The sequence below is a fragment of the Ylistrum balloti genome, unplaced genomic scaffold, assembly GCF_031769215.1.
Source record: "Ylistrum balloti isolate Yb309-2 unplaced genomic scaffold, AGI_CSIRO_Ybal_v1 Utg369736, whole genome shotgun sequence".
NCBI lineage: Eukaryota > Metazoa > Mollusca > Bivalvia > Pectinida > Pectinidae > Ylistrum > Ylistrum balloti.
The window spans coordinates 43,403-59,319 of NW_026781948.1; the positions used below are offsets into that span (position 1 = coordinate 43,403).

Genomic DNA, 15,917 nt, shown 5'->3' on the forward strand with positions numbered 1-15,917 from the left:
ATACCTTCCTTGATACTTAGTAGTATAGCATCCTTCACACGCTTCCTGATCGCCTGACACACGGCGAGGTCGTCGGGACATTTTTTCCGAATCTCCTCTCTCAGTTTAGCGCGCTGTTGCATCACATCCTTGTAATAAACAGCGCCATGTGTAACTGGTTTCAAAAGAGGCGCTTTGTTCCGTTTGTACCAATCCACGATAATTTCCTCACTTCCCTTGCTATCATGGGTTTGTTTTTTGTGGGCGTTTTTGTGACTTTCTTTAACATCATGAGACGTTTTATAATGTGGACGGACAGCGTCTTTTCCGGTTTCGTTTGTTTCAATAGTTAATTCGCTATGCGCTTGTCGAATGAATCGCAAACGATGCAACAACAAAGGTAGTAGTTCGATCTTATTTCCAGGAATTGTCGATTTCCTTCCAAGGAGCTTGGTCTCGGCCAGCATCTTGATCAGGTTAATTGTCTGTGAATTCTTCTTGAGAATGTGTTTTTCGAAACATTTTAGACTTAACGTGTACAATTCGCAAGGCGTTGACGCAGTTATTGTGAAGATATTGGTATCTAGACCCAGCAGCATCTCCGTATCACAACATATCTCGCCTTCTTCTACGAAACATAACTCTATGTTCCGGTCGAATACTAATTTCTCTGCCGCGGCATAACCGTCCATGCGACGCACGTACGTGTGGTGTGTCATGATGTGTTGCTCTTTAGTATTGACTGGTGGAAGGCGAACGATCAAACCGTCTCTGTGAGAAACAAAATTGTCATCATCAGTTTAATTTCTGTTGAAAAGACAATAATGTAAAATGCTATTTTCGAGGATGGTGTTTTTCACTTTTTTAAAAGAAAAGGTATAATTAAATCGCAAGAATCGTTACCTGAAAAAGCGAATTTAGTACAGATCACTGTAGCTATTTTCCGACATCAGTGAAAAAATCAAGATTTCAATAAATCTATTTATAGGTTGAGACACATCGACAATCTGCTAGAAAAAATCCAAGTAGGTGTAGCTATTTCCAAATTCCAAATTTATCAGGTGTACTTACGATGGATCGGGAGTATTCTGGAATCGTTCGAAATCTATAAAAATGTCCGGGTACTGTTTCCGATGTTTTGACGGCGTCGCTGACAAACGAGCGCGACCCCTGTAAAATAATAATGGTAAAAGAAATAAGAAAACTTCGGATTCTGTAAAGATTACAGACAAATATGGATAAAGCTATTTACTTAATTCTACTGAGTTCGACTTATAAGTCTAAACACAAAATGTTGAGATGGTAAAAATGAAAAAAGAAGTAAGCCGATCAAGGCAATAAATTGAACATGTTATTTTACTCAATATATTGTCTTTGAAGTAATTTTCAAGCAAAAATAAATATATATGATATATGAAAAAAATGAGTAAATAAAAAAATAATGAAAAAAATGATGATAACCCCAAGTGATTATTCTTGATTTTATTTCGGGAAAATCCTAAATTCACAAATAATAATGATCATTAAATGCCGTCTTCGTGACACGAGATCAATGTATTGATGAAATATACAAACATCAGTTTTCTAACATGTAGCCCACACATTAGTTATTGGTATTTTATTCGTAAATTTTACATTTGATAACGGAAAACTTACCTTATAAGGAAATGGAGGCCAGTAACGGGGGTTCCTTGTCGTACGATACTGCAACCCAAAGGGCAGTAACTCCTTGTAAGTGCAGCGATGATCTGTTCTTGTTGTGTTTCTGGCCATTTAGAGAAAAACGAGTGAGTTCTCACAAACAGCTTCTTCTGGTCTAGTTCTCTTTTTTCGTAGCACTATAATAGAATAAAAGTTGGCAGTTTTCGATAGAGCAACGTTTCGCTGTTTAAAAAATGATGTGTCAATTTACAGTTATCATACAGCTCGCGAAAAACTGCTACCGTTGTCATGAGGAATCAAGGTAAACGAACTAGCGTCGTACGCAGACTAGGCCCCGGGTGCTCAAAGATTAGTCAAAGTTGATAAGTGGTTAGTGAAACATTTGAATTGTTGTTAACGAAAAACTAAGGACTTTCAAAGCGAAATTGTCACTCAAGAAATATCAATTTGACATGTCGCAACAAATCTACAACAATGAAATTGTAAAGGATGTTTCAAATTTTGTTAAATAGATATTGGAGTTTTCAATAACAGCCAAATAGCAGTCGATACGGCAATAGCGTTGGACTGATGCAAACACAGGTGAGAATCTAGAGTGCGTAGTTCGATCCTTATGGCGGCTGGTTTGTATATCTCTGAGGCCACTGACCGCCCTGTGGTGTCATGGTTCTGTCCTTTGGTAAGTTTAACTGAAAAATTGTTCTGAATAACATGCGTCGGCCATTTTACAGATGTGCACGAAAACATATAAAGTAAGGTGGAAAACGGATATATAGGCTGTATTAAATACCTGAACCACAGGAGAAACAAAACCAGAAAGGCATGATACTAATGTCATAAAGATTTTTTACATTGCTATCAGAATACCTCAGCCGTAATTCTGTCTCAAAAGCAATTAAGCAGATTAGATAAAGGTAATATATAGAAACGCTGTTATTTTTGGAAATCATTGAAACACAACACGAACAAGAGTGTGTATTTTCTGAGAGTAAGTACTGTATTGAAGATATTATCTGTGTTAATCAGAGTCAAATCCTATTATTGTCATGCTCATAGACTAAAAGTCACGGAAGTGTCGACAAAAGTCAAATCCAAGTGACGTCATGTTCTTCAACTAAGAGTCTTGGTCGTGATGACGATACCTTTTGAACATGAACATTAGGCGACAAAGTAAGTAGAAATTATTCTAATAAGTTCATGACAGAGAGTAATATCGTTTTAAATCGTGATATTTACCTGTACTCTTTCTAGGACCTTGATTCCAGGTATGACCATCAGTTCTGTCTCTTCGTCCGCTATAACAGTGCCCTCTGCCGCGAAATCGCCAGAAAGGAACGGTAATTGACCGAATGACTGTAGACTCTCTGAGAAAACCGATGCAAAAGCCAGAATTTATTTTATATTTTTATGTAATTGGCTTCACATTACAATGTAAATGTAGATTCCAAATTGTTTTAAGCTAACAATATCTCGCAAATGAGTACAATTACCAGCATGTCTGTTACTGATTCTGGACTAACACTGGATCTGGTGTGAAAATTTATATCTCTGTTACCAAAACAATGAGAGAATACTCACACATCGAGGAACTATGATGTGTATTTGTCTAGTGTACTGTTTATAGTACTGACTAAGAATGCCATAACGGATGATAAACCGTCGCACACGCTGTTTGCCGTGTCAAAAATGTACGTATTTCGTTGACTAAGTAGAATTACATTACTAGGAAGAACAGAAATTCTAAATCCGAAATGTAATATGGCCATGCTGGAATATCGGAAAATTTTCATTCACCATTTGCCTCCGAAGCTGACAATCACCGCCACATCTGTATATGAAAACCAAATTACACAAGACGCATACCAGACACTGCTTATGTAATGTGTATTAGAAATGGGTATTGTTGTTTATAGTCTGTAGTGGTATTTACCTATTGTAGTTTGACACTTCCCAAGTTGCCTGCGATCTAAAGTTACGTCTTTCACTTGATCTTTGAAGCGAACAGTTTTCTTTATCTTGGTAGTGAAACCAAAAATTGGAGGGAATGATGGAGATCCCGGGCATGACTCGTCGTCTTTGGCATCACCTTCCGGTTCCGGTGCACTACTATCCCCGCCTTTGTCATTGTAAAATACCGTGACGCTCCCACGCATGATGATATACAGTCTGAAAATTAATATTAATGAGTGACATAAATAGACAATGGTTGTTGATAATAAGCTCATATTACGTAGGGACTGAAATGCTTAAATTTCGTGGTTTTTGTTTTGTTTGTTTTTTTACTTGTTTTTGGCCCTAATTTGTGCTTCAGTGTTTTTTAACGCTATCTCGTTGGACTTAATTTGGAAAATACCTGTGTAAATAGTATTCATGAAATACATCAACAAGTGCAATTAAGACATCTCATATTGTCACTAAGAAAAGAAAAAGCAGGACGAATGGAGGTCGTGAAGGATTGTTCTCTGATGTTGATAAACTCTGTGTTACGATCGCTGGATGTATTGTTGATTATTGGACTTACTTGTTCCAAGGTTTCCCCTGTTTTCTGATAATCCCGTCCCGATGGTATCTCCGATAAATACAGACACGTAACAGTTCCATCACTTTTCCTAGTAGAGAGCAAGACATATCTACTGATTTTACCTAACAAGATGGAGAATGTCATGGGCAACCCTATATACACAAAGCACGTCCATGACAGTTTTATCATTCAAACACGAGAAGAACTTTCTGTAAACTAAGCAAACATTTATTCCAACTTGCACCATTACACTGCTTCATTTTAAACATATCGTTGACTTTTTATTGGTGCTTACTACATATTCACTTTTCTCTTTAATTAAATCAGAATAATTCTTATTTATTTGAGTTTTCATAAATAGAGGAATTTGGTCCAAAAGAGCAACTTTAATACAAAAGGAGGAATTCCGATTAAAAAGCGTTTAATTACTCGCCAGTAAACTTACTCTACATCAATAAATTGATATTGCCGACTTGTCGATACTATCAGAGTGGACATAAATGCTTGTTTTTTTTAAAATAAAATAAAAAATATACTTTACAAGTGACAAATATCCCTACCCGGGCGGCTAGTATTGTCAGAAATGCCACCCGCAGTTTTGAGTCCCGCATGTACTGGGCCACCCTATGATATTCAGTGAGAGGACACTACAGCTACTACGAGCAGACTCAACACGAGCACGATTGTTTACATGGCGATACAAACACAATCTAAACTCTTAACCAAATACCGTACTGTACTTCAATTCATTTCGCTAGTTTAACAATTTAAAAAAATCGATATTTTGATGTTAAATATTTATATTTTTCAGTGTTTATTCACTTCACTCGCCTTTGTCAAGCCCTCTTAAACATCGAACTTTCCACGAGAGGACGGGCAGAAGGGCATTTAATTCTGTATCCTTCCGTTTTTCCTCGGGTTTTTTCATCATCTGCAACAAGCTGTCACGTGTGCTCCTGTTCATGATGTTTTCGTGTAATCAATGCATCTACTACTCTACCCAGTGCTAGCTCTTCTCCAGATTCTCTCCGGCCCTCTCTTTAGCGACGACCGCTCCATTATTGATACTACCTTTTCGTTGCTTAGTTTATGACGTCATAGTAGCAATGACGTCATCGCATTGTGGTGATGAATCACGACCCCGTATGGTGTCACTTTACTGTTCCGACGTGTTGTCTTTGACTCGGTGTCATTTTTCGTGGAATATCTACATATCACTGAGCAGTTTTTGAAGTAATAAGTCTAAAAACATTTTTTTATCTCATTCCAGATCAAGTATACTCTGGTAACGGAATATGTAACAGAATGTTTAAGGTACTCTTAGTTTACAGCCGTATTTGCTGATCTAAAAAAACAGACACGTACATAGTATTTATGTGTTGTAGGTACAATTAAATTTATATAGAAGTTCAGTTACTATAAACTGAATTACAAAGGGAACCAAAAACGTGTCCTATATGGACAGGTGGCTTTTGTATAAAGGTGGCCTTCAAGACTAGTTGGATTATATAATCTTTATTGCAATCTTATATTCATCGCTCCTATTGACCCGTATGGAAGCGTGCGAGGGGTCTACTATGGGGAGACATCTAGGTCCCACCCGGCCTTTCTTTAAACCATGGGCTCCTAGTCACGTTGGCCTGTAACAATTCTTCTGGCCAGGAATGTCCAAGTACGTTGATGGATTGATGAAGAAGTGCACACATTGTGTTCTGAGGAAGATGGGTCAACATCCCAGCGTGTGTCTGTGGTCAACAATGTGACATTATAACCCACGGAACTTTTAGCTTTTCTTTGTTGGGTGTTGGACATCCGTAAGTCTAGAACATCACCTTGTAATCCCAGCGGTAATGGTACAGGCGAGAGGTTCAATCGAACACCGATGGACATGCTTAGAACTTTGGATGATAATCACAAGAAGGATTAGGAGCGCTATCTATGTCCACTTCGCGTACAATAGTACTCGTCTCGACACAAGACTATCAAAGTGCCAGAGTATATGAAGGGATTAAGGAAGCGTATGACCTAGTCTTTCTAGTTTGCCAATAGGAAGCCCAAGGAAGTCCACCAACGAAAAAAGGCAACATATGACCTGAAGGCTCCAGATCCATTCCTGAACATTGGAGATCGTGTCCGTGTGAAGATCTTGGCTTTTGAGGGACACCATAAGCTTGCGAACAAGTGGTAGTCACACGTGTACGTCATCGTTAGCCAGGACAACCAGGATTTACCAACGTCGGAATGAGAACTCTACATCGGAACCATTTATTATCTGTGGGTTCTTTACCGATGAACAGAGATTTAACATGATTCGGCCTCACCTCGGGCGACAGTGACACCGACACCAGTTCTGAAGATATGGGCGACGATGTGTTGTCGTATGTCCTGAGGCCTCCCATACCCATACCTAGACTATTAGGGAATCCTCTCTGTGACTGAAGATCAGACTAATTTTGGTGATGTTGGGGAGGAGAGGGAGAATTCGTTTAGTGAGCAGTCTGATACTGGTGTGTTACCTGAGGGTGTCGTACCTGTTGCTGCCCCACAAATAGACTCTACACCAGTATCATCCCATCAGAGTGAGCCGTCTGTTGCTTCACCTCGGAGGTCAACCAGGAATAGGAAACACTCTCATTAGATGACTACCGGGGACTGTTAACTCCCAGCAAGCATTTGTTTTTATCCTTCGGAGTGGGAGAAAACAGGTTGTTTCCTTATGAGATTTGCATCTAGTGCAGATTTTCATCGAATGACGAGGACAGCTTGTGACACTTTTCTTTTTATTATTTTTTTTTTTAATCAACAGACCCGCTTTTCTCGGTTTACACGCTATCACAGTATAGTTCGGCAGCATCGGGTAGCTGACCATGTGAATTGGTGACTGCGTCAGAGGCGACAATTTATTTTTACGGATGAGTCCAGGTTTTCGCGTGAACAGGACATTGATTCTGTAAGCAGAGATTCAATTCTACTTCAGATTCTCTACCATAGACGGGTTTACCTACCGGGATAAAATTCTTTGTTCAATTGGAAGACTCTTTGACAGCTGTTTACTAGGCATTGATTGACTTGTGAAGAGCAGAGAAATTCAATTCTACTTCTTAACCCATTGATGATTCTCTACCATAGACCCTGCAGACAGGGTTTTAGGCATTGATTCTGTAGGCAGAGATTCAATTCTACATCAGATTCAATTCTACTTCAGATTCTCTACCATAGACTCTGTGACAGGTTTTTAGGCATTGATTCTGTAGGCAGAGATTCAATTCTACATCAGATTCTCTACCATAGACCCTGCAGACAGATTTAAGGCATTGATTCTGTAGGCAGAGATTCAATTCTACTTCAGATTCTCTACCATAGACCCTGCATGCAGAGATTCAATTCTACATCACATCAGATTCTCTACCATAGACCCTGCAGACAGGTATTTAGGCATTGATTCTGTAGGCAGAGATTCAATTCTACTTCAGATTCTCTACCATAGACTCTGTGACAGGTTTTTAGGCATTGATTCTGTAGGCAGAGATTCAATTCTACATCAGATTCTCTACCATAGACCCTGCAGACAGGTTTTTAGGCATTGATTCTGTAGGCAGAGATTCAATTCTACTTCAGATTCTCTACCATAGACCCTGCAGACAGGTTTTTAGGCATTGATTCTGTAGGCAGAGATTCAATTCTACATCAGATTCTCTACCATAAACTCTGCAGGCAGAGATTCAATTCTACTTCAGATTCTCTACCATAGACTCTGTGACAGGTTTTTAGGCATTGATTCTGTAGGCAGAGATTCAATTCTACATAAGATTCTCTACCATAGACGCTGCAGTCAGAGATTCAATTCTACTTCAGATTCTCTACCATAGACCCTGCAGACAGGTTTTTAGGCATTGATTCTGTAGGCAGAGATTCAATTCTACTTCAGATTCTCTACATATAGAGCATTTCAAATATGGACTCTGACAGCTTTGAATGACGTAATACATCAAACTTTTCACACTCTGCATTGCTAATGGATCACTAACATTTGTGAACAAGATCAAGCTGACTTTAAACTTAGTCACATAATGCATCTTTTTGATCATCGTATCGAAATTGTGACCAGAACAACAGATAAATAGATAATTGTCATCGGCGTGTCTACACTTTTTTACACATTCATATCCTGTAGTAGCAATGTAAATTCGTCTTGTTTCTCTATGGCCCTTTAACAATATTATGAATCTCCGTTCACGCTAATCATGCCAGCATTTCATTAGATTTGGATGTCAGCATTAGTCGACCTCTATTTCAGTGACACAGTCTGAAAAGTGTAAATTTGTAGATATTGAGAGCGAACTATTTTTGTTGTGATATAGTATTGTAGGAAAGTAAAAACACAAATAAAATCTTATATTATGATTTATATTTTACCTTTATTTGTACCTATATTTAAACAACACAGTTTTTGAATTACCACTTCATTATCCTACTTTATATAGATATACGAGTCTTTCAGTATTGGCAGGACCGACAAGCACAGCCAGCGGGCTCAGAGAAGGACGTAGTAGGGCGCACCCCCTCCAACACGTGGTTTCCATCTCGACATTCTGTCAAAGTGACCTCTCTTGAAACCAGTCTAGATTCACTACAGCATTTGCAAATCTGTGAGAAAAAGAAATAGAATAATTTCAGTCAGCATTTGAATGTAATTATATAATTCATCAGTAAATGAGTGATATTATCAAGTGTTCTAATTCATTATTGTTCTCTGTAAATACTTTTATATACGTAACCTCTAGAATTTTCATAAAAATAATGTGAAAATAAAGAATGTGATTCCTTTATTGCCGTTTCAGCTCACGACTTGCACGTACTGTAGCTTCAGCGACTGTTTTACTTTGGTAATTCGATGTGTGTATTTTATGAACAACAAAGATTGGACAGTTATTAAAAACATTTGGACAAAGCACGCGCAGCTGCAATACAAACTGTGATAAACTATGTAGACTATATAGATACTTTATCACATACTCTGACGTCACTATTTACCCGGCTAACGCTGTGTGATCAACCCACTAATTCACTTGTTGATACGTCTCGATAATTACTTATTTTTGATAAAAATTGATTAAATATTCAAGTTCATTTCAACAACTGTAAAAACTAATAGGAATGAAACAGTACAGTAACAACAGACGTCATATTATATGACGTAATAATATTTTTTTTGACATATCATAAAAACGGTACGTCACAGACTGTAGTAACAATAGACGGTACGTCACAGACAGTAATAACAATAGACGGTACGTCACACACAGTAATAACAATAGACGGTACATCACAGACATTGATAACAATAGACGGTACGTCACTGACAGTAATAACAATAGACGGTACGTCACAGAAATTGATAACAATAGACGGTACGGCACTGACAGTAATAACAATAGACGGTACGTCACAGACATTGATAACAATAGACGGTACGTCACACACAGTAATAACAATAGACGGTACATCACAGACATTGATAACAATAGACAGTACGTCACAGACAGTAATAACAATAGACGGTACGTCACACACAGTAATAACCATAGACGGTACGTCATAGACAGTAATAAACATAGACGGTGCGTCACAGACAGTAATAACAATAGACGGTACATCATAGAAAGTAATAACAATAGACGGTACGTCACAGACATTGATAACAATAGACGGTACGTCATAGACGGTAATAACAATAGACGGTACGTCATAGACAGTAATAACAATAGATGGTACGTCACACATAGTAATAACAATAGACGGTACGACACAGACATTGATAACAATAGACGGTACGTCACAGACAGTGAAAACAATAGACGGTACGTCACAGACATTGATAACAATAGACGGTACGTCACAGACAGTGATAACAATAGACGGTACGTCAGAGGCATTGATAACAATAGACGGTAAGTCACACACAGTAAAAACAATAGACGGTACGTCACAGACAGTGATAACAATAGACGGTACGTCACAGGCATTGATAACAATAGACGGTACGTCACAGACATTGATAACATACCTTCCTTTTCATCAGTTCATAAAAATCAGTCAAATAACTTGATGTCTTATACACATACATATAAATTAAGGGAGAAAACCTCAAACTGTCCTGAGACAGAAATAACTGATCAAGGCCCGACAGCTTTTCTCCTAGTAAAAAAACACAGCACCTCTTTGTGAAAATAACGATAGCAATTTGTTTTCAAAACGATGAACTGAATATTCACTCAACCATGAAACATATTGGACAGGTAAAAAGAAACAGTGTTAGCTACATGTAAGTGAAGTAAATCAGGCGTGAGACTTCTTTACTAATCATTTGGGTGGTCGGGTAGGGGTGTTAATGTTTTCGCCTTTCACCTACCCGTCCAGGATTCGATTCCCGGAATGGATGTGTAAAAGGTAAGGAGTCACCTGCCCGACCACGTGGGTTTTCCCATGGTAATCCGATTTCCTCCCATACTAAGACCCCTTGCGCGCATCCATCCGCGCCAACAAGAGTGATTTATATAAGTTGGAAAAACTCGCTTCGCAATTGTTGTAAAGATTATTTATTTATTGGACAGGTGAAGGTAAGACACCCTAAAATACATCATTATATATTGTCTATTCTCGTTTAATACTCAATCTGTACAAGAAGGGAACATTTTGGTGCCATAAAGAGAACGATTCAAATACTGCAGGAATTCTAAGCGATAGTTTAGACATGGAGTTGAACATTTTTCCAACCTTTGAACTGAAAAGTTAGGCATATTCGGACATTTCCTCTGCTGATGTTGATGATCTTTGGCAATGTTCACTGGAAATGGAGGATTCTGAAAATCGTCTTCAGTCACCATTGTAGACATAAGATTTACAACTATAGTAGAAGTATGTCAAAAGACAAAAACATGATGATGTGATTTCGAAGAGAGATAAACGCAAATATGAAGAATGTTGCATTCTCTTTCCTTACAAATTCATCTGAGATCACCTGTTTTTCCCACCTTAAAAGTGGCTCGTTAAGTTTGTATTAGTAATGAATAATGTCTGATGAGATAAGCGGTAGATAATGTTATATAGTATCGTATTCGTTCGTTGATTTTTATTTTGCTTTCTTTCACTTAAGAAGGAATCCCCTCCTTTTTTAGTATCTAACAGTAAATGTAAACCACACTACATTGGTTTATAAAATTCCTAGTACTCAGCAAAGTAGTTTTGCACAAAAAAAATCGGCTTTGTTATTGAATTGAAACCAGACGCGTATCCTGTTTGTAGTAACTGACTTCGTAAAATTTTGTCATAGAAATATCAACATTTAAAGTGAAAACTATTCAGCATTCTCTTATAGCTTTCGTTTGTACATATGTTGGTAGAAATAACTGCCGGCAACCGAAAGTCATGAAAGGAAAGGAAGAAGGAAAGAAAGAGAGAGAAAGAAAGAAAAAAAGAAAGAAAGAAAGAGAAATAAATAACAATACTAAAACGTGTTCTTTATTCTACAGGTACAGTTAAGAAAACTTACTTTGTCAAAGCCAGGAAATCGGGAAACGCTTGGAGTGACACGCGAAACACACGTGCCATCACATTCGTTGACAAGGACACTGGCTACACAGACAGCATTGCGCATGGTGCCTTCGTATTCCACGTTCATCACGCGAACGATGTTCATTTCAATTGATTTCGTTTCACAATTATCCACGAGAGACAACCCTCCTCGAAGAAACATAAAAACGACAAGTGTTGCTGTGGGAAGAGACATCACTTGATACATGTTTGTTTCTGGAAAAAAAAATATGCTTCCTCTTAAGTAATTATCTTCAAAACTCATCTTTCTTTTGAAACATAAAATGCATAATGAAACACAATGTTAAAAACGCTAAAATAACGACATAAATTTAGTATTTTTGGATTTTATTTTGTAAACAAAATTGTCTTTGCTATAATTTGATCAACACCTATAGGATAAGAATATTGTTATAAAATCATCTTACCCGTTAAAATTACACAACTGGTAATTCATACTTACAATTTGTCGTGAAAAGGATTGCCGTTTCCTCCCCTGCCGTCTGTAATAAGTCTGATCACAAAGGACAGAGAAGAGGAACTATATTCTTAGTGGAGACGGATTTTTTTAATTCACCTTCCGATCTTATTTTGACCGTCATTGGCTTCTATTTTAATATCTCTTTTCACTGCCAATCGGAGGGCTGAATACTGTTTGTCAGTGACATACGAAACCTGCCTGTCGCTAAAGAAGAGCCGGATGTGTTTCCTCCTGTTTGTCTAGATTTAATGACAAGAATACACGGGTATACTGTAAATGTCAACCCTGTGAGGTCTACAATTTTTGTTGCGAGCCGGAAATCCTGTTATAGCAGTTCAGTTATCGATCCATATCACGCGCAAGTCGAATCATATCACTCGCAAGTCACATGATGCCTGGACACCGTCACCCCAAATGTCGCACTTTTAATCTCGTTTAATCCCGTAACTATTTATACGGCCTTGTCGATAAACGCTCACAATTAATCTACTGGCTTCATCGTCATCACTAGACACCATTAAAGTACAGATTTGGTGTGTTTGAATATGTTATGAAGATTCGAACGATACATTATTTGACAGAACGAAACTGCTATGATCAGAGCCGAATACTGACAATGGTGTTATTCTTTGATGATTCACATTCCTACGGTTTTATATAAAGAATATTTTATAACGGAAAAACATGAAACGAAACATAGATTACCGTATCAATGTCTGTTTGTAGCGATTTAATTCTCCGACAACTGACATCTTTTATCCTGTTGTTGTATCTTTTATCCTGTTGCGTCACCATCCATACATCTTTTATCCTGTTGTGTCACTATCCATACATCTTATATCCTGTTGTGTCACTATCCATACATCTTATATCCTGTTGTGTCACTATCCATACATCTTTTATCATGTTGTTGTATCTTTTATCCTGTTGCGTCACCATCCATACATCTTTTATCCTGTTGCGTCACCATCCATACATCTTTTATCCTGTTGTGTCACTATCCATACATCTTATATCCTGTTGTGTCACTATCCATACATCTTTTATCCTGTTGTTGTATCTTTTATCCTGTTGTGTCACCATCCATACATCTTTTATCCTGTTGTGTCACCATCCATACATCTTATATCCTGTTGTGTCACTATCCATACATCTTTTATCATGTTGTTGTATCTTTTATCCTGTTGTGTCACCATCCATACATCTTATATCCTGTTGTTGTATCTTTTATCCTGTTGTGTCACTATCCATACATCTTTTATCCTGTTGTTGTATCTTTTATCCTGTTGTGTCACTATCCATACATCTTTTATCCTGTTGTGTCACTATCCATACATCTTATATCCTGTTGTGTCACTATCCATACATCTTTTATCCTGTTGTTGTATCTTTTATCCTGTTGTGTCACCATCCATACATCTTATATCCTGTTGTGTCACTATCCATACATCTTTTATCCTGTTGTTGTATCTTTTATCCTGTTGTGTCACTATCCATACATCTTATATCCTGTTGTGTCACTATCCATACATCTTATATCCTGTTGTGTCACTATCCATACATCTTTTATCCTGTTGTTGTATCTTTTATCCTGTTGTGTCACTATCCATACATCTTTTATCCTGTTGTGTCACTATCCATACATCTTATATCCTGTTGTGTCACTATCCATACATCTTATATCCTGTTGTGTCACTATCCATACATCTTATATCCTGTTGTGTCACTATCCATACATCTTATATCCTGTTGTGTCACTATCCATACATCTTTTATCCTGTTGTTGTATCTTTTATCCTGTTGTGTCACCATCCATACATCTTTGACCATATCATCTCACTATTTATACATCTGTTTCATGACGGTTGCCGTCGATAAAAAAGGAGATGTTTTCCATAGAAATAAGATATGTTACATTGCCTTAATATGTTCATTTCTTTTGTGCATATTCAATTTTCTTTACATTCATTTTGAGTTTGAAATTCACCTCTAACAATACCGGCATTTCGATATTATTTTTTTTGTAAATGACGGTCTCATTAGGACTTTTGTCAATTCAAGATAGTTATACATATATTCCTGCTAAACAGGAATCAATATGAAGCCTCTCAGCTTTAACATTTCATTTTCATTTTTAAACGCCGTTCAAATAACCACAGCAGGATAGATCATAAGACAAACATCCCAATTAGCGCGGTTTCCAGATCCAGCTTAATGTTGTTCACAATATATAAAGACCTCGAGTTCACTTAATTAAGGAATGCTTGTTTTAGGTACTATTGATTTAAATGTCTGTGACATGTTTTGAATGTAGAATATACTGCTGGGCATGTTTTATTAGGTTATTAAAATTTTCGCGGTTTTCATGATAAGGTTGAAGGGAAAGTGCAGTTAAATGTAAGGTACGAAACAGGTAGTTTACACCACTGAATGTATTTGCCATGTATCTGTTTTTTTCACTGATGAGAGTGAAAATAAACACCTAAATTAAAATTCAAAGTAAGCCTTCTTGTATATTTATTGGTCTGTTGTCATATTTCAGTAGGGATTTACTAGTACACTTGACATGAACGATAAGTATGGCATCATCATTGAAGTTATAGTCAAAAGTACTAACCACTTTCTTGACAACCGAATATGCGACGGTTGTTCAAGTTGTTCAGTGATGTAGCCACCAGCAAGGGGACCCACCTCAAAATTACCCTGTTAACGGAGCGATACACTCAACAACAAAAATGAAATGTCTTTAACCACCACCACCACCATCATCATCATCATCATCATCATCATCATCATCATCGCTTTTTGAATCTGTGCATCGTCAAGTCTTGTCTATTCAATTCAAATTGAATAATAAAATGCAAACGTGTTCTGCAGCAAAAGAAAGCGGCGTTAATTCTTTTTCGAAATCATATTTCAACAAACATCTTTATTCTATTGTCAATCAGTATTTGCTTATATCTGTTTCAACGAGGACAATGCATCCAGAACTTGGTTCTTCCTCGGAATGTTTTGATTACCTGCAAGAGAATTAAAGATTTAAATTAAAGAAATTAAAGAATTAAAGATAACTACAGGCATAAAAAAATCCTGCTTCGACAATGGAGTCGGACTCTATCATTTTAAGTAAGATAGCACCACAGTGTACATCAGTGGGCTGAGAACTAGTTTCTTCCATGATGGGATTGAGTGGCATTTATTGGCATATGACGACATGAAGTCACCAAGTTTGATAATAGAAATGTGTTAGCGAGTGCAAATCCTACAAACCTAGTTTATGTAAAGCGCCTAGCCATCTAGTCGGATCTCGAGACAGTGGCACACTCTCTTCGATGGACGATGATCGAACTTCGACAGAACTGAGCCGAGATTCTTCATTTGTTCGTTGTCTCGAATTTCCTTTGCCATGCTTTTTCACTCCAGCTGCTGGTGGCTTTGGAGCGTTATCGAGCATTAAATCTCTCACCAAAATCTTTTCCACTATCAAAACCGAGAAGAAATACAACGTAATCAGTTCAAAACTATTTTCAGTTCAAAATAAAATCCAATTAAGTAGGGTATAATAGATGTTTAATACCCTATAAGACCCCTAACGACAATTCATACATTAGGCCGACCCCCTCGTCTCGATGCTTTCAATTGGCCATATGTCGTTCGATATTTTACAAATGTATATCCAAG

General features: G+C 37.5%; 1 protein-coding gene across 1 annotated transcript; it reads right to left on the reverse strand.

Annotated features, from left to right (window-relative positions):
- Window positions 1-8,659: 8,659 nt before the first annotated feature.
- Window positions 8,660-11,963, reverse strand: LOC132543029 (partner of bursicon-like). Its single transcript, XM_060206486.1, has 2 exons — window positions 11,715-11,963; window positions 8,660-8,809 (listed from the first exon to the last, which is right to left on the reverse strand). The coding sequence occupies exons 1-2, from the start codon at window positions 11,961-11,963 to the stop codon at window positions 8,660-8,662; spliced, it is 399 nt and encodes a 132-aa protein (XP_060062469.1).
- Between the last annotated feature and the right edge of the window lie 3,954 nt (window positions 11,964-15,917).

What these genes read in the sequence shown, in the direction of transcription:
- LOC132543029 (XM_060206486.1), bottom strand. Translation starts at nt 11,963, where the DNA reads ATGTATCAAGTGATGTCTCTTCCCACAGCAACACTTGTCGTTTTTATG. An exon ending in GATTTCCTGGCTTTGACAAA is followed by an intron (nt 8,810 to 11,714) that starts GTAAGTTTTCTT and finishes TTTTTCTCACAG; the next exon opens with ATTTGCAAATGCTGTAGTGA.